The sequence below is a fragment of the Bos grunniens genome, chromosome 26 (assembly GCF_055505025.1).
Source record: "Bos grunniens cultivar Pamir isolate PY7600 chromosome 26, Bosgru_T2T1.0, whole genome shotgun sequence".
NCBI lineage: Eukaryota > Metazoa > Chordata > Mammalia > Artiodactyla > Bovidae > Bos > Bos grunniens.
In genome coordinates, this window is record NC_141190.1 from 16,631,103 (window position 1) to 16,653,694 (window position 22,592).

Sequence of the window (22,592 nt, forward strand, 5' to 3'; positions counted from 1 at the left end):
CATCCTCGAATGTGAACTCAGGTCGGCCGTAGGAAGCATCACTATGAACAAACCTAATGGAGGCTATGGAATTCGGGTTGAGCTCTTTCAAATTTTAAAAGATGATGCTGTGAAAGTGCTGCTCTTTTCATGTCAGCAAACTTGGAAAAATCAGCAGTGGCCAGAGGACTGGAAAAAGTCGGTTTTCATTCCAACCCCAAAGAAAGGTAATTCCAAAGAATGCTCAAACTAATGCACAATTGCACTCATCTCACACACTAGTCGGAGAAGGCAATGGCACCCCACTCCAATATTCTTGCCTAGAAAATCCCATGGACGGAGGAGCCTGGTAGGCTGCAGTCCATGGGGTCGCTAAGAGTCGGACACGACTGAGCAACTTCACTTTCCCTTTTCACTTTCATGCATTGGAGAAGGAAATGGCAACCCACTCCAGTGTTCTTGCCTGGAGAATCCCAGGGACAGGGGAGCCTGTAGAGCTGCCGTCTCTGGGGTCACACAGAGTCGGACATGACTAAAGTGACTTAGCAGCAGCAGCAGCACACACTAGTAAAGTAATGCTCAAAATTCTGCAAGCCAAGCTTCAGCAATATGTGAACCATGAACTTCCAGATGTTCAAGCTGGTTTTAGAAAAGGCAGAGGAACCAGAGATCAAATTGCCAACATCCGCTGGATCTTTGAAAAACCAAGAGAGTTCCAGAAAAACATCTATTTCTGCTTTATTGACTACGCCAAAGCCTTTGACTGTGTGGATCACAATAAACTGTGGAAAATTCTGAAAGAGATGGGAATACCAGACCACCTGAACTGCCTCTTGATAAACCTATGTACAGGTCAGGAAGCAACAGTTCGAACTGGACATGGAACAACAGACTGGTTCCAAATAGGAAAAGGAGTACTTCAAGGCTGTATATTATCACTCTGCTTATTTAACTTCTATGCAGAGTAATCATGAGAAATGCTGGGCTGAAGGAATCACAAGCTGGAATCAAGATTGCCAGGAGAAATATCAATAACCTCATATATGCAGATGACACCACCCTTACGGCAGAAAGTGAAGAACTAAAGAGCCTCTTGATGAAAGTGAAAGAGGAGAGTGAAAAAGTTGGCTTAAAGCTCAACATTCGAAGATGGCGGAGGAGTAGGACGGGGAGAACACTTTCTCCCCCACAAATTCATCAAAAGAGCATTTAAACGTCGAGTAAATTCCACAAAACAACTTCTGAATGCCGGCAGAGGACATCAGGCACCCAGAAAAGCAACCCAACTCTTCGAAAGGAGAGAGAAGAAATACAGCTCCACCCACCAGAACACCGACACAAGCTTCCCTAACCAGGAAACCTTGACAAGCCACCTGTATAAACACACACACAGTGAGGAAATGCCACAATAAAGAGAACTCCACAAACTGCCAGAATACAGAAAGGACACCCCAAACTCAGCAATTTAAACAAGATGAAGAGACAGAGGAATACTCAACAGATAAAGGAATAGGATAAATGCCCACCAAACAAAACAAAAGAGGAAGAGATAGGGAATCTACCTGATAAAGAATTCCGAATAATGATAGTGAAATTGGTCCAAAATCTTGAAACTAAAATGGAATCATAGATAAATAGCCTGGAGGCAAGGATTGAGAAGATGCAAGAAAGGTTTAACAAGGACCTAGAAGAAATAAAAAAGAGTCAATATATAATGAATAATGCAATAAATGAAATTAAAAACACTCTGGAGGCAACAAATAGTAGAATAACAGAGGCAGACGATAGGATTAGTGAATTAGAAGATAGAATGGTAGAAATAAATGAATCAGAGATGATAAAAGAAAAACGAATTAAAAGAAATGAGGACAATCTCAGAGACCTCCAGGACAATATTAAACGCTACAACATTCGAATCATAGGGGTTCCAGAAGAAGAAGACAAAAAGAAAGACCATGAGAAAATACTTGAGGAGATAATAGTGGAAAACTTCCCTAAAATGGGGAAGGAAATAATCACCCAAGTCCAAGAAACCCAGAGAGTCCCAAACAGGATGAACCCAAGGAGAAACACCCCAAGACACATATTAATCAAATTAACAAAGATCAAACACAAAGAACAAATATTAAAAGCAGCAAGGGAAAAACAACAAATAACACACAAGGGAATTCCCATAAGGATAACAGCTGATCTTTCAATAGAAACTCTTCAAGCCAGGAGGGAATGGCAAGACATACTTAAAATGATGAAAGAAAATAACCTACAGCCCAGATTATTGTACCCAGCAAGGATCTCATTCAAGTATGAAGGAAAAATCAAAAGCTTTTCAGACAAGCAAAAGCTGAGAGAATTCAGCACCACCAAACCAGCTCTCCAACAAATACTAAAGGATATTCTCTAGATAGGAAACACAAAAACGGTGTATAAACTCGAACCCAAAAAAATAAAGTAAATGGCAACGGGATCATACTTATCAGTAATTACCTTAAGCGTAAATGGGTTGAATGCCCCAACCAAAAGACAAAGACTGGCTGAATGGATACAAAAACAAGACCCCTACATATGTTGTCTACAAGAGACCCACCTCAAAACAGGGGACACATACAGACTGAAAGTGAAGGGCTGGAAAAAGATTTTCCATGCAAATAGGGACCAAAAGAAAGCAGGAGTAGCAATACTCATATCAGATAAAATAGACTTTAAAACAAAGGCTGTGAAAAGAGACAAAGAAGGTCACTACATAATGATCAAAGGATCAATCCAAGAAGAAGATATAACAATTATAAATATATATGCGCCCAACACGGGAGCACCACAGTACGTAAGACAAATGCTAACAAGTATGAAAGGAGAAATTAACAATAACACAATAATAGTGGGAGACTTTAATACCCCACTTACACCTATGGATAGATCAACTAAACAGAAAATTAACAAGGAAACACAAACTTTAAACTATACAATAGACCAGTTAGACCTAATTGATATCTATAGGACATTTCATCCCAAAACAATGAATTTCACCTTTTTCTCAAGCGCACATGGAACCTTCTCCAGGATAGATCACATCCTGGGCCATAAAGCTAGCCTTGGTAAATTCAAAAAAATAGAAATCATTCCAAGCATTTTTTCTGACCATAATGCAGTAAGATTAGATCTCAATTACAGGAGAAAAACTATTAAAAATTCCAACATATGGAGGCTGAACAACACGCTGCTGAATAACCAACAAATCACAGAAGAAATCAAAAAAGAAATAAAAATTTGCATAGAAACGAATGAAAATGAAAACACAACAACCCAAAACCTGTGGGACACGGTAAAAGCAGTCCTAAGGGGGAAGTTCCTAGCAATACAGGCACACCTCAAGAAACAAGAAAAAAGTCAAATAAATAACCTAACTCTACATCTAAAGCAACTAGAAAAGGAAGAAATGAAGAACCCCAGGGTTAGTAGAAGGAAAGAAATCTTAAAAATTAGAGCAGAAATAAATGCAAAAGAAACAAAAGAGACCATAGCAAAAATCAGCAAAACCAAAAGCTGGTTCTTTGAAAGGATAAATAAAATTGACAAACCATTAGCCAGACTCATCAAGAAACAAAGGGAGAAAAATCAAATCAACAAAATTAGAAACGAAAATGGAGAGATCACAACAGACAACACAGAAATACAAAGGATCATAAGAGACTACTATCAATAATTATATGCCAATAAAATGGACAACGTGGAAGAAATGGACAAATTCTTAGAAAAGTACAACTTTCCAAAACTCGACCAGGAAGAAATAGAAAATCTTAACAGGCCCATCACAAGCATGGAAATTGAAACTGTAATCAAAAATCTTCCAGCAAACAAAAGCCCAGGTCCAGACGGCTTCACAGCTGAATTCTACCAAAAATTTAGAGAAGAGCTAACACCTATCCTGCTCAAACTCTTCCAAAAAATTGCAGAGGAAGGTAAACTTCCAAACTCATTCTATGAGGCCACCATCACCCTAATACCAAAACCTGACAAAGATCCCACAAAAAAAGAAAACTACAGGGCAATATCCCTGATGAAAATAGATGCAAAAATCCTTAACAAAATTCTAGCAATCAGAATCCAACAACACATTAAAAAGATCATACACCATGATCAAGTGGGCTTTATCCCAGGGATGCAAGGATTCTTCAATATCCACAAATCAATCAATGTAATACACCACATTAACAAATTGAAAACTAAAAACCATATGATTATCTCAATAGATGCAGAGAAAGCCTTTGACAAAATTCAACATCCATTTATGATAAAAACTCTCCAGAAATCAGGAATAGAAGGAATATATCTCAACATAATAAAAGCTATATATGACAAACCCACAGCAAACATTATCCTCAGTGGTGAAAAATTGAAAGCATTTCCTCTAAAGTCAGGAACAAGACAAGGGTGCCCACTTTCACCATTACTATTCAACATAGTTTTGGAAGTTTTGGCCACAGCAATCAGAGCAGAAAAAGAAATAAAAGGAATCCAAATGGGAAAAGAAGAAGTAAAACTCTCACTATTTGCAGATGACATGATCCTCTACATAGAAAACCCTAAAGATTCCACCAGAAAATTACTAGAAATAATCAATGACTATAGTAAAGTTGCAGGATATAAAATCAACACACAGAAATCCCTTGCATTCCTATACACTAATAATGAGAAAACAGAAAGAGAAATTAAGGAAACAATTCCATTCACCATTGCAACGGAAAGAATAAAATACATAGGAATATATCTACCTAAAGAAACTAAAGACCTATATATAGAAAACTATAAAACACTGGTGAAAGAAATCAAAGAGGACACTAATAGATGGAGAAATATACCATGTTCATGGATTGGAAGAATCAATATAGTGAAAATGAGTATACTACCCAAAGCAATTTATAGATTCAACGCAATCCCTATCAAGCTACCAACAGTATTCTTCACAGAGCTAGAACAAATAATTTCACAATTTGTATGGAAATACAAAAAACCTCGAATAGCCAAAACGATCTTGAGAAAGAAGAATGGAACTGGAGGAATCAACCTACCTGACTTCAGGCTCTACTACAAAGCCACAGTTATCAAGACAGTATGGTACTGGCACAAAGACAGAAATATAGATCAATGGAATAAAATAGAAAGCCCAGAGATAAATCCACGCACATATGGACACCTTATCTTTGACAAAGGAGGCAAGAATATACAATGGATTAAAGACAATCTATTTAACAAGTGGTGCTGGGAAATCTGGTCAACCACTTGTAAAAGAATGAAACTAGAACACTTTCTAACACCATACACAAAAATAAACTCAAAATGGATTAAAGATCTAAACGTAAGACCAGAAACTATAAAACTCCTAGAGGAGAACATAGGCAAAACACTCTCTGACATACATCACAGCAGGATCCTCTATGACCCACCTCCCAGAATATTGGAAATAAAAGCAAAAATAAACAAATGGGACCTAATTAACCTTAAAAGCTTCTGCACATCAAAGGAAACTATTAACAAGGTGAAAAGACAGCCTTCAGAATGGGAGAAAATAATAGCAAATGAAGCAACGGACAAACAACTAATCTCAAAAATATACAAGCAACTCCTACAGCTCAACTCCAGAAAAATAAACGACCCAATCAAAAAATGGGCCAAAGAACTAAATAGACATTTCTCCAAAGAAGACATACAGATGGCTAACAAACACATGAAAAGATGCTCAACATCACTCATTATCAGAGAAATGCAAATCAAAAGCACTCTGAGGTACCATTTCACACCAGTCAGAATGGCTGCGATCCAAAAGTATACAAATAATAAATGCTGAAGAGGGTGTGGAGAAAAGGGAACCTTCTTACACTGTTGGTGGGAATGCAAACTAGTACAGCCACTATGGAGAACAGTGTGGAGATTCCTTAAAAAACTGGAAATAGAACTGCCTTATGATCCAGCAATCCCACTGCTGGGCATACACACTGAGGAAACCAGAAGGGAAAGAGACACGTGTACCCCAATGTTCATCGCAGCACTGTTTATAATAGCCAGGACATGGAAGCAACCTAGATGCCCATCAGCAGATGAATGGATAAGAAAGCTGTGGTACATATACACAATGGAGTATTACTCAGCCATTAAAAAGAATACATTTGAATCAGTTCTAATGAGGTGGATGAAACTGGAGCCTATTATACAGAGTGAAGTAAGCCAGAAGGAAAAACATAAATACAGTATACTAACACATATATATGGAATTTAGAAAGATGGTAACAATAACCCGGTGTATGAGACAGCAAAAGAGACACTGATGTATAGAACAATCTTATGGACTCTGTGGGAGAGGGAGAGGGTGGGAAGATTTGGGAGAATGACATTGAAACATGTAAAATATCATGTAAGAAACGAGTTGCCAGTCCAGGTTCGATGCACGATACTGGATGCTTGGGGCCAGTGCACTGGGACGACCCAGAGGGATGGTATGGGGAGGGAGGAGGGAGGAGGGTTCAGGATGGGGAACACATGTATACCTGTGGCGGATTCATTTTGATATTTGGCAAAACTAATACAATTATGTAAAGTTTAAAAATAAAATAAAATTAAAAAAAAAAAAAAAGCTCAACATTCAGAAAACGAAGATCATGGCATCTGGTCCTATCACATCATGTCAAATAGATGGGGAAACAGTGGCTGACTCTATTTTCTGGGCTCCAAAATCACTGCAGATGGTGATTGCCGCCATGAAATTAAAAGACGCTTGCTGCTTGGAAGGAAAGTTATGACCAATCTAGACAGCATATTAAAAAGCAGAGACATTACTTTGTCAACAAAGGTCCACCTAGTCAAGGCTATGGTTTTTCCAGTAGTCATGTATGGATGTGAGAGTTGGAATATAAAGAAAGCTGAGCACTGACGAATTGATGATTTTGAACTGTGGTGTTGGAGAAGACTCTTAAGAGTCCCTTGGACTGCAAAGAGATCCAAAAAGTCCATCCTAAAGGACATTAGTCCTGGGTGTTCATTGGAGGGACTGATGTTGAAGCTGAAACTCCAATACTTTGGCCACTTGATGCGGAGACCTGACTCATTGGAAAAGACTCTGATACTGGGAAAGATTGAGGGCAGGAGAAGAAGGGGATGACAGAGGATGAGATGGTTGGATGGCATTACTGACACAATGGACATGGGTTTGGGTGGACTCTGGGAGGTGATGATGTACAGGGAGGCCAGGAGTGCTGCAATTCATGGGGTCTCAAAGAGTCGGACACGACTGAGTGACTGAACTGAATGAAAAGAACATTATAAATGCCCACCAAACCAAACAAAAGAGGAGGCGATAGGGATTCTACCTATCTAGGAGACTTCAGAAAAATAATAGTAATAGTGATCCAAAATCTTGAAAACAAAATGGAGTTACAGATAAATCGCCTGGAGGCAATGGTTGAGAAGATGCAAGAAATGTTTAACAAGCACCTTGAAGAAATAAAAAAGAGTCAATCGATAATGAATAATGGAATAACTGAGATCAAAACACTCTGGAGGGAACCAACAGTAGAATAAGGGAGTCAGAAAATAGGATAAGTGACGTGGAAGATGGAACAGTGGAAATAAATGAAGCTGAGAGGAAAAAAAAAAAAATTTAAAAGAAAAGAGGACAACCTCAGAGATCTCTGGGACAATGTCAAATGTCCCAACATTCAAATCATGAGTCCCAGAAGAACAAGACAAAAGAAAGGCCATGAGAAAATACTTGAGGACATGATAATTGAAAACTTCCCTAAAATGGGGAAGGAAATAGACACCCAAGTCCAAGAAACCCAGAGAGTCTCAACAGGATAACCCAAGGCAAAACGCCCCAAGACACATATTAATCAAATTTTAAAAAATCAAACAAAGATCAAATATTAAAAGCAGCAAGGGAAAAAAACACAAACAACACACAAGGGGGCTCCCATAAGGATAACAGCTGATCTTTCAATAGAAACTCTTCAGGCCAGAAGGGAATGGCAGGACATATTTAAACTGATGAAAGAGAAAAACCTACAACCCAGATTACCATACCCAGCATGGCTGTCCTTCAAATATGAAGGAGAAATCAAAAGCTTTACAGACAAGCAAAAGCTGAGAGAATTTAGCACCACCAAACCAGCTCTTCAACAAATGCTAAAGGATCTTCTCTAGACAGGAAACAGAGAAAAGGTGTACAAACTCAAACCCCAAACAACAATGTAAATGGCAATGGGATCATACTTATCAATAATTACCTTAAATGTAAATGAATTGAATGTACCAACCAAAAGACAAAGACTGGCTGAATGCATACAAAAACAAGATCGCTATATATGCTGTCTACAAGAGACCCACCTCAAAACAAGGGACACCTACAGACTGAAAGTGAAGGGCTTGAAAAAGATACTTCATGCAACTGGAGACCCAAAGAAAGCAGGAGTAGCAATACTCACATCAGATAAAATAGACTTTGAAATAAAGGCTGTGAAAAGAGACAAAGAAGGACACTACGTAATGATCAAGGGATCAATCCAAGAAGAAGATATAACAATTATAAATATATATGCACCCAACATAGGAGCACCGCAATATGTAAGGCAAATGCTAACAAGTAGAGGGGAAATTAACAATAACAAAATAGTAGCAGGAGACTTTAATACCCGACTCACACCTATGCATAGATCAACTAGACAGAAAATTAGCAAGGAAACAGAAACTTTAAATGATACAATGGACCAGTAAGAGCTATTTGATATCTATAGGACATTTCACCCCAAAACAATGAATTCCACCTTTTTCTCAAGTGCACATGGAGCCTTCTCCAGGATAGATCACATCCTGGGCCATAAATCTAGCTTTGGTAAATTCAAAAAACTTGAAATCATTCCAAGCATCTTTTTTGATCACAATGCATTAAGATTAGATGTCAACTACATTCAGAAAACTAACATCATGGCATCTGGCCCCATCACTTCATGGGAAATAGATGGGGAAACAGTGGAAACAGTGTCAGACTTTATTTTTCTGGGCTCCAAAATCACTGGAGATGGTGAATGCAGCCATGAAATTAAAAGACGCTTACTTCTTGGCAGGAAAGTTATGACCAACCTAAATAGTATATTAAAAAGCATAGACATTACTTTGCCAAGAAAGGTCCGTCTAGTCAAGGCTATGGTTTTTCCAGTGGTCATGTATGGATGTGAGAGTTAGACTGTGAAGAAAGCTGAGCACCGAAGAATTGATGCTTTTGAACTGTGGTGTTGGAGAAGACTCTTGAGAGTCCCTTGGATGTCATGGAGATCCAACCAGTTCATTCTAAAGGAAATCAGTCCTGGGTGTTCATTGGAAGGACTGATGCTGAAGCTGAAACTCCGATACTTTGGCCACCTCATGAAAAGAGTTGACTCATTGGAAAAGACTCTGCTGCTGGGAGGGATTGGGGGCAGGAGGAGAAGGGGACAACAGAGAATGAGATGGCTGGATGGCATCACCAACTCGATGGAGATGAGTTTGAGTGAACTCCGGGAGTTGGTGATGGACAGGGAGGCCTGGCATGCTGTGATTCATGGGGTCGCAGAGTCGGACACGACTGAGCAACTGAACTGAACTGAACAGAGAAAAAACTATTAAAAGTTCCAACATATGGAGGCTGAATAACACGCTTTGGAATAACCAACAAATCACAGAAGAAATCAAAAAAGAAATCAAAATATGCATAGAAATGAATGAAAATGAAAACACAACAACCCAAAACCTATGGGACACTGTAAAAGCAGTGCTAAGGGGAAGGTTCATAAGAATACAGGCTTACCTCAAGAAATAAGAAAAAAGTCAAATAAATAACCTAATTCTACACCTAAACCAACTAGAAAAGGAAGAAATGAAGAAACCCAGGGTTACTTGAAGGAAAGAAATCATAAAAATTAAAGTAGAAATAAATGCAAAAGAAACAATAGAGACCATAGCAAAAATCAACAAAGCTAAAAGCTGGTTCTTTGAGAGGATAAATAAAATTGACAAACCATTAGCCAGACTCATGAGGAAACAAAGGGAGAAAAATCAAATCAATAAAATTAGAAATGAAAATGGAGAGATCACAACAGACAACACAGAAATACAAAGGATCATAAGAGACTACTATCAGCAACTATATGCCAATAAAACGGACAACTTGGAAGAAATGGACAAATTATTAGGAAAGTATAACTTTCCAAAACTGAACCAGGAAAAAATGGAAAATCTTAACAGACCCATCACAAGCATGGAAATAGAAAGTATAAACAGAAATCTTCCAGCAAACAAAAGCCCAGGACCAGACGGCTTCACAGCTGAATTCTACCAAAAATTAAGAGAGGACTAACACTTATTCTACTAAAACTCTTCCAGAAAATTGCAGAAGAAGGTAAACTTCCAAACTCATTCTATGAGGCCACCACCACCCTAATACCAAAGCCTGACAAAGATGCCACAAAAAAAGAAAACTACAGGCCAATATCACTGATCAAAAGAGATGCAAAAATCCTTAACAAAATTCTAGCAAACAGAATCCAACAACATATTAAAAAGATCATACATTATGACCAAGTGGGCTTTATCCCAGGGATGCAAGGATTCTTTAATATCCACAATCAATCAGTGTAATACACCACATTAACAAATTGAAAGATAAAAACCATATGATTATCTCAATAGATGCAGAGAAAGCCTTTGACAAAATGCAACATCCATTTATGATAAAAAAAAAAAGCCCTCCAGAAAGCAGAAATAGAAAGAACATACCTCAACATAATAAAAGCTGTATATGACAAACCCACAGAAAACATTATCCCCAATGGTTAAAAGTTTAAACCACTTGCCCTAAACTCAGGAACAAGACAAGGGTACCCAATCTTACTGCTACTATTCACCACTTACCACTTATTCAGTACTTACCACTATTACCACCACGAACTATTCAACATAGTTTTGAAAGTTTTGGCCACAGCAATCAGAGCAGAAAAAGAAATAAAAAGAATCCAGATTTAAAAAGAAGAAGTAAAACTCTCACTGTTTGCAGATGACATGATCCTTTACATAGAAAACCCCAAAGACTCTACCAGAAAATTACTAGAGCTAATCAATGAATATAGTAAACTGGCAGGATATAAAATTAACACACAGAAATCTCTTGCATTCCTACACACTGACAATGAGAAAACTCAAAAAGAAATTAAGAAACAATTCCATTCACCATTGCAACGAAAAGAATAATATACTTAGGAATAAATCTACCTAAAGAAACAAAAGACCTATATAGAGAAAACTATAAAACACTGGTGAAGGAAATCAAAGAGGACACAAATAGATGGAAAAATATACCATGTTCATGGATCAGAAGAATCAATATAGTGAAAATGAGTATACTACCCAAAGCAATCTATAGATTCAATGCAATTCCTATCAAGCAAGCAAGGGTATTTTTCACAGAGCTAGAATGAATAATTTTACAATTTGTATGAAACTACAAAAAAACTCGTATAGCCAAAGCAATCTTGAAAAAGAAGAATGGAACTGGAGGAATCAACCTGCCTGACTTCAGGCTATCCTACAAAGCTACAGTCATCAAGACAGTATGGTACTGGCACAAAGACAGAAATATAGATCAATGGAATAAAATAGAAAGCCCAGAGATAAATCCATGCACCTATGGACACCTTATCTTTGACAAAGGAGGAAAGAATATACAATGGAGAAAACATTGTCTCCTTAACAAGTGGTGCTGGGAAAACTGGTCAACCACTTGTAAAAGAATGAAACTAGAACACTTTCTAACACCATACACAAAAATAAACTCAAAATGGATTAAAGATCTAAACGTAAGACCAGAAACTGTAAAACTCCTAGAGGAAAACATAGGCAAAACACTCTCCAACATAAATCACAGCAGGATCCTCTATGACCCACTTTCCAGAGTAATGGAAATAAAAGCAAAAATAAACAAATGGGACCTAATTAAACTTAAATGCTTTTGCACAACAATGGAAACTATAAGCAAGGTGAAAATACAGCTTTCAGAATGGGAGAAAATAATAGCAAATGAAGCAACAGACAACGAATTAGTCTCAAAAATATGCAAGCAGGTCATGCAGCTCAATTACCGAAAAATAAGTGACCCAATCAAAAAATGGGCCAAAGGACTAAACAGACATTTCTCCAAAGAACACATACAGATGGCTAACAAACACATGAACAGGTGCTCAACATCACTCATTATCAGAGAAATGCAAATCAAAACCACAATGAGGTACCATCTCATGCCTATCATAATGGCTGCTATCCAAAATAAATGCTGGAGAGGGTGTGGAGAAAAGGGAACCCTCTTACACTGTTGGTGGGAATGCAAACTAGTACAGCCACTATGGAGAACAGTGTGGAGATTCCTTTAAAAACGGGAAATAGAACTGTCATATGACCCAGCAATCCCACTGCTGGGCATACACACCAAGGAAACCAGAATTGAAAGAGACACGTGTACCGTAATGTTCATGCCAGCACTGTTTATAATAGCCAGGGCATGGAAGCAACCTAGATGTCCCTCGGCAGATGAATGGATAAGAAAGCTGTAGTACATATCCACAATGGAATATTACTCAGCCATTAAAAAGAATACATTTGAATCAGTTCTAATGAGGTGGATGAAATTAGAGCCTATTATACAGAGTGAAGTAAGTCAAAAAGAAAAACACCAATACAGTATATTAATCCATATATATGCAATTTAGAAAGGTGGCAATGATGACCCTAAATGCAAGACAGCAAAAAGACACAGATGTAAAGAATAGACTGTTGGACTCTGTGGGAGAAGTCAAGGGTGAGGTGATTTGAAAGAATAGCATTGAAACATGTATATTATCATATGTGAAATAGATCGCCAGTCCAGGCTGGATGCATGAGGCAGGGTGCTCAGGGCTGGTGCACTGGGACAACCCTGAGAGATGGGATGGGGAGCGAGGTGGGAAGGGGGTTCAGGATGGGGAACACATGTACACCCATGGCTGATTCATGTCAATGTATGGCAAAAACACTACAATATTGTAAAGTAATTAGCGTCCAATTTAAAATAAATAAATCTTTTTTAAAGTTCATAGTGATAAATGCCTACATCGAGAAATAAGAAAGATCCCAAACAAAAAACCTAACTTGATACCTCAAAGAACTAGAAAAAGAATAAAAAGCAAAGTTAAAATGTGGTAGAAAAGAAATAACAAAGAGCAGAAAAAATAGAGAGAGACAAATAAGACAATATGAATAAGACCTGTATTTTTTTTAATGATAAACAAAGTGGCAAACCTTTAGATTCACCAAGAAGAAAAGAGGTACAACTCAAATAAACAAATCAGAAATAAAAGAGGAAACATTAAAATTGATACCACAGAAATACAGAGGATGATGACAGATGATAATGAACAACAATACATGAACAAATTGGACAACCTGGAAAAAATAGATAAATTCTTAAAAAACATGCCAACCTATAAAGACAAAATCATGAACAAACAGAAAATTTGAACACAGCAATAACTAGTAAGGAGATTGAATTGGTGGTCATATCCCAATAAACAATCAAAAAAAAACAAAGATAGTTTTGGGTTTTCCTGGTGGCTTAGACAGTAAAGAATTGACCTGCAGTGGGGGAGACCTGGGTTCTATCTCTGGGTTGGGGAGATCCCCTGGAGGAGGGCATGGCAACACACTCCAGTATTCATGCCTGGAGAATCCCATGGACAGAGAAGCCCAGTTGGATACAGTCCATGGGGTCACAGAGTCAGACATGACTGAGCAACAAAGCACAGCACACAGATAGTTTTGATAATGAATTCTACCAAATACAACATTTAAAGATAAATGAATACAAACTCTTCCAAAAAATACAAGAGGAAGGAACACTTCCAAATTTATTTTGCAAGGTCAACATTACTCGGCTATCACAACCAGAGAAGAACATTACAAAAAAAATGAAAATTAAAGGCCAATACACTTGATAAACATAGATGCAAAAATCCTCAACAAAATATTAGCAAACTAAATACAGTAAAAAGGGCCATAGACTATGAACAAGCTGGATTCATTTCAATGATTCAAGGATGGTTCAATATGTGTAAATCAATCAATGTGATACAACTCAGTAAGAAAATGAGGGATAAAAATCATATGACCATCTCAAGAGAGTCAGAAAAAGCATCTATGAATGTCAACATTAATTCATGATTTAAAAAAAGAAAACTGAACAAAGTAGGTATGGAGGGAACATACCTCAACCTAACACCGGCTATATATAACAACCCCACAGCCAATATCATATTCAACAGTGAAAAGGGGAAAGCTTTTCCTCTAATATCAGGAATAAGACAAGCATAACCATTGTCACCACTTTTACTGAACAGAAGGGATCAGGATTTGGGAAAATTTTTCTTAAAATGCAAAAGGATTAAGTATGTTTAAATGCTAATGGAAAGGAGCCAGCAAGCAGAGAGAGAATACAGATAAAGAAAAAAGAAGAAATGGTTCCTGAAAAACTGACAGGAAAGGGATCCATGAGAAAGGCAGAAAGATTTACTTTTGATAAAAAGAGAGCCCTTCTTCTACAACAAAACGAAAGAGAAAACAAAGGATTTGGATGTAGCTACATTTGTAAAACCTTGAGGATGGGCATTGAGGGAGTTTCCTACAATGGCTCTTAGTTTCTTTGTGGAAGACTAACTCACTTGGGGAGAAGTCCTCAGCAGAGAACTGGAAGGGAAGAATTCAGGGCTGAAAGCCCATGTCGTGCTTGTTGGAGAAAATTGAGTTGGGTTACCAAGCAAGAATGTTGGATAAGATTGAGGATTCATTTAGGGTTGGTGATAATAATAAAACCTGCTGGGCTGCATGGTCTTTTTCAGAAGGAGTCATTAGCTCAAGCACAAGCAGAAAGGCAGAAGATTGTTGCATTGGATTTTGGATAAGTACGTGAAACAGATAGTTAGGGAGGTGACTAACTATCTGATAGATATTCAGGTGGGGGCAGCATGGTGTGAGACATATGAGAATAGAGGATACTGGTTAAGTGCTCATAATAGTAAAACATACACTGGAAAATAAGTAGACAGAAGAGTAGGCTAATGAACAGGCAGAGTGTGGAGTTATCAGTGTACTGAGAACCCTGTGGAAGCCTAAGTACTATTATATTTATTAAATTGTATTAATAAACAAAACAGGAAAGGAGCATGTGGTCAGAGGGTAAAATATGTATGACATGACTGTGTAGTACCTGTAAACAGTTGTGTGCATGCTTAGTCACCCAGCCATGTCCAACTCTTTGTGATCCCATGGACTGTAGCCCACCCAGCTCCTCTGTCCATAGGGATTTTCCAGGCTAGAATACTGGAGTGGGTTGCCATGCCTCCTCCAGGAGATCTTCCCAACCCAGGGATAGAATCCAGGTCTTCTGCATTGCAGGAAGATTCTTTACTAGCTGAGCCACTTTAAGAGTCAAGTTATCAACCATTACAGCAGTAGAATTATACAGTGCCTAACTGTCTACTGGCTTCCCCTTGGTTCAGACGGTAAAGAATCTGTCTACAATGCCGGAGACCTGGGTTCAATCCTTGGGTTGGGAAGATCCCCTGAAGAAGGGAAAGTCTACCCACTTCAGTATAATGGCCTGGAGAATTCCATGGACTGTGTAGTCCATGGGATCACAAAGAGTCGGACATGACTGAGCGACTTTCACTTTCAAGAGTCTTGAGTATAGATGAAATACCTCTTACCTTGGGAATGAGGTATTCTCTGAACTTAACATCCTGAGTTGCTGCATGGGGCATACTGCTGGGGACAAGGTCAATGTATCTCTGGATCTCATGCAGCACAGCATCTGTGTAGGGCATGCAGCTCTTGTCCTGCATGCAGGGGCTTCGGTTTCTGCCAACCACACGATCAATTTCTTCCTGAACTTTAGCTGGCAAGATAGGAATCAGTATTTAGGTATAAGATAAAAAGACATTTTCTTATCTTCTTAATCATTGTTCCATTGGAAAATTTGTTTGCCAAAAAGGATATAATTGAAAAGAATTTTTAATTTGTATATAATTTTTGTAGAGTGAATCTTTTTGACAAAAGATTGTGATTTTGCTGAATCAATCCTTTCACTACAAATGCATTTGAGTAGAATTATCTTTTGACAAAAATATATCTATCTGGACTTAGAAGGCTTTATCAAGCAATGCCCTTTTAGAGAGAGAGGAAGGCTAATGCTTTCCAGATCCTAGGATAACTCTCTTTACTACATTTGACATGATGCAGATCAATGATACTCCACCACAGAAAACAACAGTGACCTCAGCCCTTGAAACCTCTGCTGCTGATTAAATATTTTATTATGAGTTTTAATTTGAATTTAATTCATCCAATTATAGGAAGATCTACTAATAATGAATTTTTCTTCTTGTACAATATCTAGGCAGATGAAGAATGGAATAGTCATCAATGTTGCGTGCCAATTTCTACCCAGAATTTCATCCTGTTCATCATCTGTGATCCTACCTGTGACCTCTGGGTGCTTCAGCAGGAGCAGGAGTCCATATCTCAGAGTGAGGCTTGTTGTCTCTGTTCCAGCACTAAACACGTCCCATACGGTGGTGATCAAGTTGTCCATGGTAAATTCAGAATGTTTGTTGTGTTTTTCCTAGCAATGATGTATTAGGAGTACTTGATAAATAAAAGAACCTTATAAATAACATAAAATAATTTCATATAACATCATAATTTTTTTAACATCATAATTTTTTAAAAATTTAATTATCTGACAAATTAAGCCAAACATTACAGAGTGTTATAGATGAAGGTAAAGTTAGATGAGTTGTTAGAATTACTTCCGTTAAAACATAGAGTTAAACTTCCAAGTCCTTTCTGATTCTTCACTTTTGATACTCACTAGAGCAAATCAGTGCTTCAGTAATTTCTAACTTCTCTCTTATCAAGTAATCACTGCTACTCACTGTCAATTCAAGCATCTATTGTTTATTTCATCATATCTGAAGTTCTCACTCAAGTATTCAGAATCACCTATCCTCAAACTGCAACACTATTCCCAAAATCATCAGTCATTACACCCATGACAGTTTCTCAGTTATAATCAAGATAATCTCTAAAAATTCCACACATTTCATCTCTGTACTTATCATTCCCTGAACCAATTTTGTCATCTCTGTTAATCTAAGCCAGAGTTTTCTCAAAACTTACCTCAGCTGTTTCCTACTATCTTTCCAACAGTGAGCCTTTCTTGATTCCCACAAATTCCTACTTTCTCTCATTTGTTACATCATTCATTCATGGAATTTATATGACGAAAAAAGAATATGCTGTCTATCAATAATCTTGAATGTGCCTATTTGTCTGTGTGTGAGTGCTTCAACCTGTCCCCAAATAAAGAACCAGCTTTAACACGGTAAATATTAAAACTTCCGAATAATTTTCAGTGACAATTTATAAATATCTCAAGACATCCACTATGGTTTGTACAGGCAATATTCACTCTTGTGTGTGCAAGCAGTGAACACATATTTAAGAAGGAGCATTTGTTCTAATAAACCAATTTCACTGAGAAGAACAAAGCTATTCCATGTGTCACATCACTCCACCCACAAAGATAAAGTAGCAAATCTGGGTTCCATTTTACCTTTTCCATTTTAATCAGAAAGTAATCAATAAAATCTTGAGGGTTATTGAGGTCCAGGGATTCTTGGTGTTTCTTTATTTCCTCCAAAATAAACTTTCTTTGCTCAGTCATGTTTTTAAATATTGTATTATGACTTCCTGGGAAATAATGTAGTAAAGAGGGGAAAGTATTGTAGAGCTGAAAGATGAAAGAATCATTCATTAATTCATTCAGCAAACGTTTACAGGCCCATATTATGGATCAAACACGTTGCTATAAAATGAGTAGATTAAGATGAATAAAACATGCATCTTGCACTAGAATACATTTGAGATTGAGAGGGAACTGATAAATTAGCTGGAGTAACAGCATGCACAGGTTACCAACTAATTTCAAAACCATTCAAATTCATTTCTAACCATAACCCTCTAAAGAAATTCAGGATCATACTACCATCTTTCCAAATGAGGGTACTGAGATCCAGAAAGGTTCATCAACCAGTTTAAAACACAAAACTAGTGATAGAGGTAGAACCCAGTGTTCACTCCAGTGTACCCTACACGCATGTCTACAGTCACCTAAAAAATGTGCAGGGATCACACCCTTTTTGTTATAGTTTTTATGAAAGTATAGCTGATGTGCAATATTTATTAGTTTCAGGTGTACAAAATTGTGTTGTGACATTTATATGCATTACAAATTTTTCACCATGGTTAGTTTAGGGACCCTCTGTCACCATACAGCTATTGAAATGTTATTGACTATTCCTTGTGCTGTATATTATATCCCTGTGACTTTATTTTATAACCAGAAGTTCAGACTTCTTAATCTCCTTCATCTATTTCATTCATGCCCACATTCCCTGCCCTCAAGTGACCACTAGTTTATTCTCTGGGTCTATGAGTCACTATTTTGTTCTGTTTGTTTTCATTTTTAAATTCCAAGTATGAAGTAAATCATATGGTATTTGTCTTTCTCTGCCTGACATTTTCCCTTTAGCATAATATCTTCTAGGCCCATCCATACTGTCATAAACAGCACTATTCAATGTTATATGGCTGAATAAATTTCCATTGTATATATACAAACCATATTTTCCTTATCTATTCATTCTTTGATAGATACTAAGGTTGCTTCTATATCTTGACTATTGTAAACAAAGGTACAGTGAACATAGGGGTACATATACATTTTCAAATTAGTGTTTTTATTTTCTTTGGATAAATACCCAGGACTGGAATTGCTGAATTGTACATAAGTTCTATTTTCAATTTTTTGATGAGCTCCCATATTGTTTTCCATAGTGCCTGCACCAATTTACATTCCCACCAACAGTTCATGAGGGTTCCTTTTTCTCCACATTCCCCCCAACACTTGTTATTTCTTTTTGACAAGAGCCATTCTGACTGATATGAGGTGATATCTCACTGTGGTTTTAATCTGCATTTCCCTGATGACTTGTGATGCTGAATATATTTTCATATGCTTATTGGACATCTATATATCCTCTTTGGAATAATGCTTATTCAAGTCCTTTAGACACTTTTATTTATTTTGAGTTTGCTTTTTTGTTTTTTATTTTGAATTGCATGTGTTCTGTGTGAATTTTTTATATTAACCCCTTGTCAGATATATATTGTTTGGAAATGTCTTTTCCCATTTAATAGGTAACCATTTTGTTCCCCTGGCATCCTTGTCTTTTTGCTAATCTTAAAAAATGTTTTCAGATTTTCACTGTTGAGTATGATGTTAGCTATGGGCTTGTCATTATGGCCTTTATTACATTTTGTGGTGTATTCCTTCAATACTCACTCATGAAGAGCTTTTGTCATAAATGGATGTTCAATTTTTTAAAGTCTTTTTTAACATAATTTGTGATCATAAATTTTTTTCTTCATTTTGTTAATTTAATGTATCAGATTGAATGATTTGCAGATATGGAACTACTCTTGCATCACTGGGATAAATTTAACTTAATCATGGTTTGGGCTTTCCTGATAGCTCAGCTGGTAAAGAATCCGCCTGCAACGTAGGAGACCCTTGTTCAATTCCTGGGTCAGGAAGATCCGCTGGAGAAGGGATAGCCTACCCACTCCAGTATTCTTGGGCTTCCCTTGTGGCTCAGCTGGTAAAGAATCCGCCTGCAGTGCAGGAGACGTGGGTTTGATCCCTGGGTTTGGAAGATCCTCTGGAGAAGGGAATGGCTACCCACTCTGGTATTCTAGCCCGGAAAATTCCATGGACTGTATAGTCCATGGGGGTTGCAAAGAGTCAGACGCAATTCAGCGACTTTCATTTCACAATCATTTGGCTTATGGCCCTTTTAATGTATTGGTGAATTCTGTTTTCAAATATTTTATTGAGAATTTTTGAGGAAGTGTTCCTTTCTCTTCAATTTTTTGCCAAAGTTTGAGAAAGATATGTATTAACTCATCTCTAAATTTTTAATATAATTCACCTGTGAGGCTATCTGGTCCTATATTTTCAATGATGGAGGTGTTTTGATGATTAATTCAATTTGATTACTAATGATAAGGCTGATTAGATTTTCTGTTTCTTCCTGATTTAGTCTTGATATGTTATGTGTTTCCGTGAATGCACACTTTTTTTCTAGGTATCCAGTTCACTGGTATGTAATTGTTTATAGTGGTGATCATGATCCTTTGAAGTGTTGTGATATCAGTTGTAATGCTTTTCTCTTTCATTTCTGATTTTATCTATTTGGATCGTCTCTCTTTTTATCTTGATGAGTCTGGCTAAGGTTTATCAATTTTTGTTTATCTCTTCAAGAACCAGCTTTTAGTTTCATTGATCTTTTCTATTGTCTGCAGTTAATGTTTCATTTATTTAATCTCTGACCTTTATTATTTCCTTCCTCCTACTAACTTTGAGCATTGTTTGTTCTTCTTTTTCTTGTTATTTTATGTGTAAGGTCAGATTGGTGGTTTTGTTTTGTTTGTTTGTTTGTTTGAGTTTTTTTTTTTTTTTTTTAGTTTCCTGGGGTGGTAGGCCTGTTTGCTACAAAACTCCCTCACAGAACTATTTTTGTTTGTCACAAGGATTTTAAAATGTTCTATTTCCATTTTCAATTATCTCAAAATATTTTCATTTCCTCTTTGATTTCTTTATTGACCTATTATCCAATCCCCTCATGTTTGTATTTTTCCAGTTATTTTTTTCTTGTGATTGATTTCTAGTTTCACACAGTTGTGGTTAGAAGAGATGCTTGATATTATTTCAATTTTTTGAATTTATTGACATAATTAATTTGTTTTGTGACATAACACAATCTATCCTGGAGAATGTTTCATGTACACTTGAAGAGAATGTGTATTTGACTGCATTTGGATGGAATGTTCTGTATAAATCTGATCTAATGTGTTGCTTAACACCAATTTTTCCTTATTAAGTTCAGATGTGCATGATTTGTTCATTGGTGTAAATGGTGTGTTAAAGTCCCATACCATTCATTATTATATTATGATCAACAATTCCCTTTATGTCTATAATATTCACACCCTTTTTTGGTAATGAATAAACTCACCAGAACTATTAAGTTAATGCCTAAATTATGTAGCTTATTTTTATTTAGGCATTTTATACCTTGAGAAATATACGTGTTAAATCTCTTCAGTCATGTTCAACTTTTTGTGACCGTATGGACTGTAGCCTGCCAGGCTCCTCTCTCCATGTGATTTCCCAGGCAAGAATACTAGAGTGGGTTGCCATGCCCTCTTCCAGGAGATCTTCCTCACTCAGGGAATGGAACCTGCATCTCTTACACCTCCTACATTGGCAGATGCCTTTTTTACAAATAGCACCACCTGGAAAGCCCTGAGAAATATACACGTTGCCCTTATTCACCTGGATATTTCTAATCCTAAAGGTTATTGGATCCTTTTTAAATAGTACCTTCATGACTTAATACCTTTGCTAGACACTGAAGAAATTTATTAAGGCTGGTAGCTTGTATCAAACTAGCTAGAGAATTGAGAAATCTAGCTTCTAAGTCTAGCTCATTCTTTTTCTTGGTTAGGCTACTTTGGAAAATATGTTTAATATCTCTGGGTGAATTTTCATGTTCCAAAAAATGAGGAATAGAATATTTGTCCTCTATGGTCCTTCCCAAATGGAAAACATCATAACCTTACATTTCACATAGAATCTTAGTTATAAAGGATGTACCACATACGTTATTAATTTTTCCTGACATGTACTATCATAAAAAATGTATTTTATATACCACTCTCTTTATCTATAGCTATATAAATCAGAGGGTTAAAAAGGTTTCTGAAAAAAATATTTTGCTATAATGGATACACTAAATATTATATTTTTCTTTTTATTACAATATTTCACATTTTAAAACTCAATTCATTAGCTAAATTGAATTGATAACTCACTAATCAGTTACAGGTGATAGTTTGATTAACATTATCCATTTTGATAGAACACAAAGGGATGTGGAAGGATGAACAATCAATTAGCTAGACATTTGTTTACCATTTAAAGAGAATCTTGACCTTACCTCTACCCAGGGGGTGCTTACAAGCCTTGAATTTTCATTAAAATATTTTATCAAGGTTAGCAATCTCTCATCACTGTACTCAAAACGATTCCGGAAAATAATGGAGCAGATCACATTGCAAGGAGCACAGCTCAGAAGTAAAGTAGGATCACAAGGAGATCCTAAAAAGTCAATATAAATGTTAGAAAATATTCCAGTATACAAATCTTACATTTACTGTTTAAAGTAAGTAAGAAGGGTTGACTTCCAAGATTTTTTTTTTAATTATAGAAACAACCTGGGCATGCAATCATCACTATTCAACATGCCTAAAATAAAATTTATTGTGTTTTCCCAAGCAAAATTATCTAATCCAGTGTGATGTATTTATTTTCCCTCCAAGTGTTCTCCTAT

At 36.8% G+C, this 22,592-nt stretch overlaps 1 protein-coding gene across 2 annotated transcripts in view; it reads right to left on the reverse strand.

Annotated features, from left to right (window-relative positions):
* LOC147344092 (cytochrome P450 2C21-like) overlaps nt 1-22,592 on the reverse strand; it is a 47,573-nt gene that overhangs the window by 9,768 nt on the left and 15,213 nt on the right. For both annotated transcript variants that reach the window (XM_086378797.1, XM_086378798.1), the window contains exons 4-7: nt 22,200-22,360; nt 17,693-17,869; nt 16,558-16,699; nt 15,786-15,973 (exon numbers count right to left, since the gene is read on the reverse strand). In XM_086378797.1, coding sequence (XP_086234923.1) covers nt 15,786-15,973; nt 16,558-16,699; nt 17,693-17,869; nt 22,200-22,360 — 668 coding nt within the window. The remainder of the gene's footprint in view (nt 1-15,785; nt 15,974-16,557; nt 16,700-17,692; nt 17,870-22,199; nt 22,361-22,592) is intronic.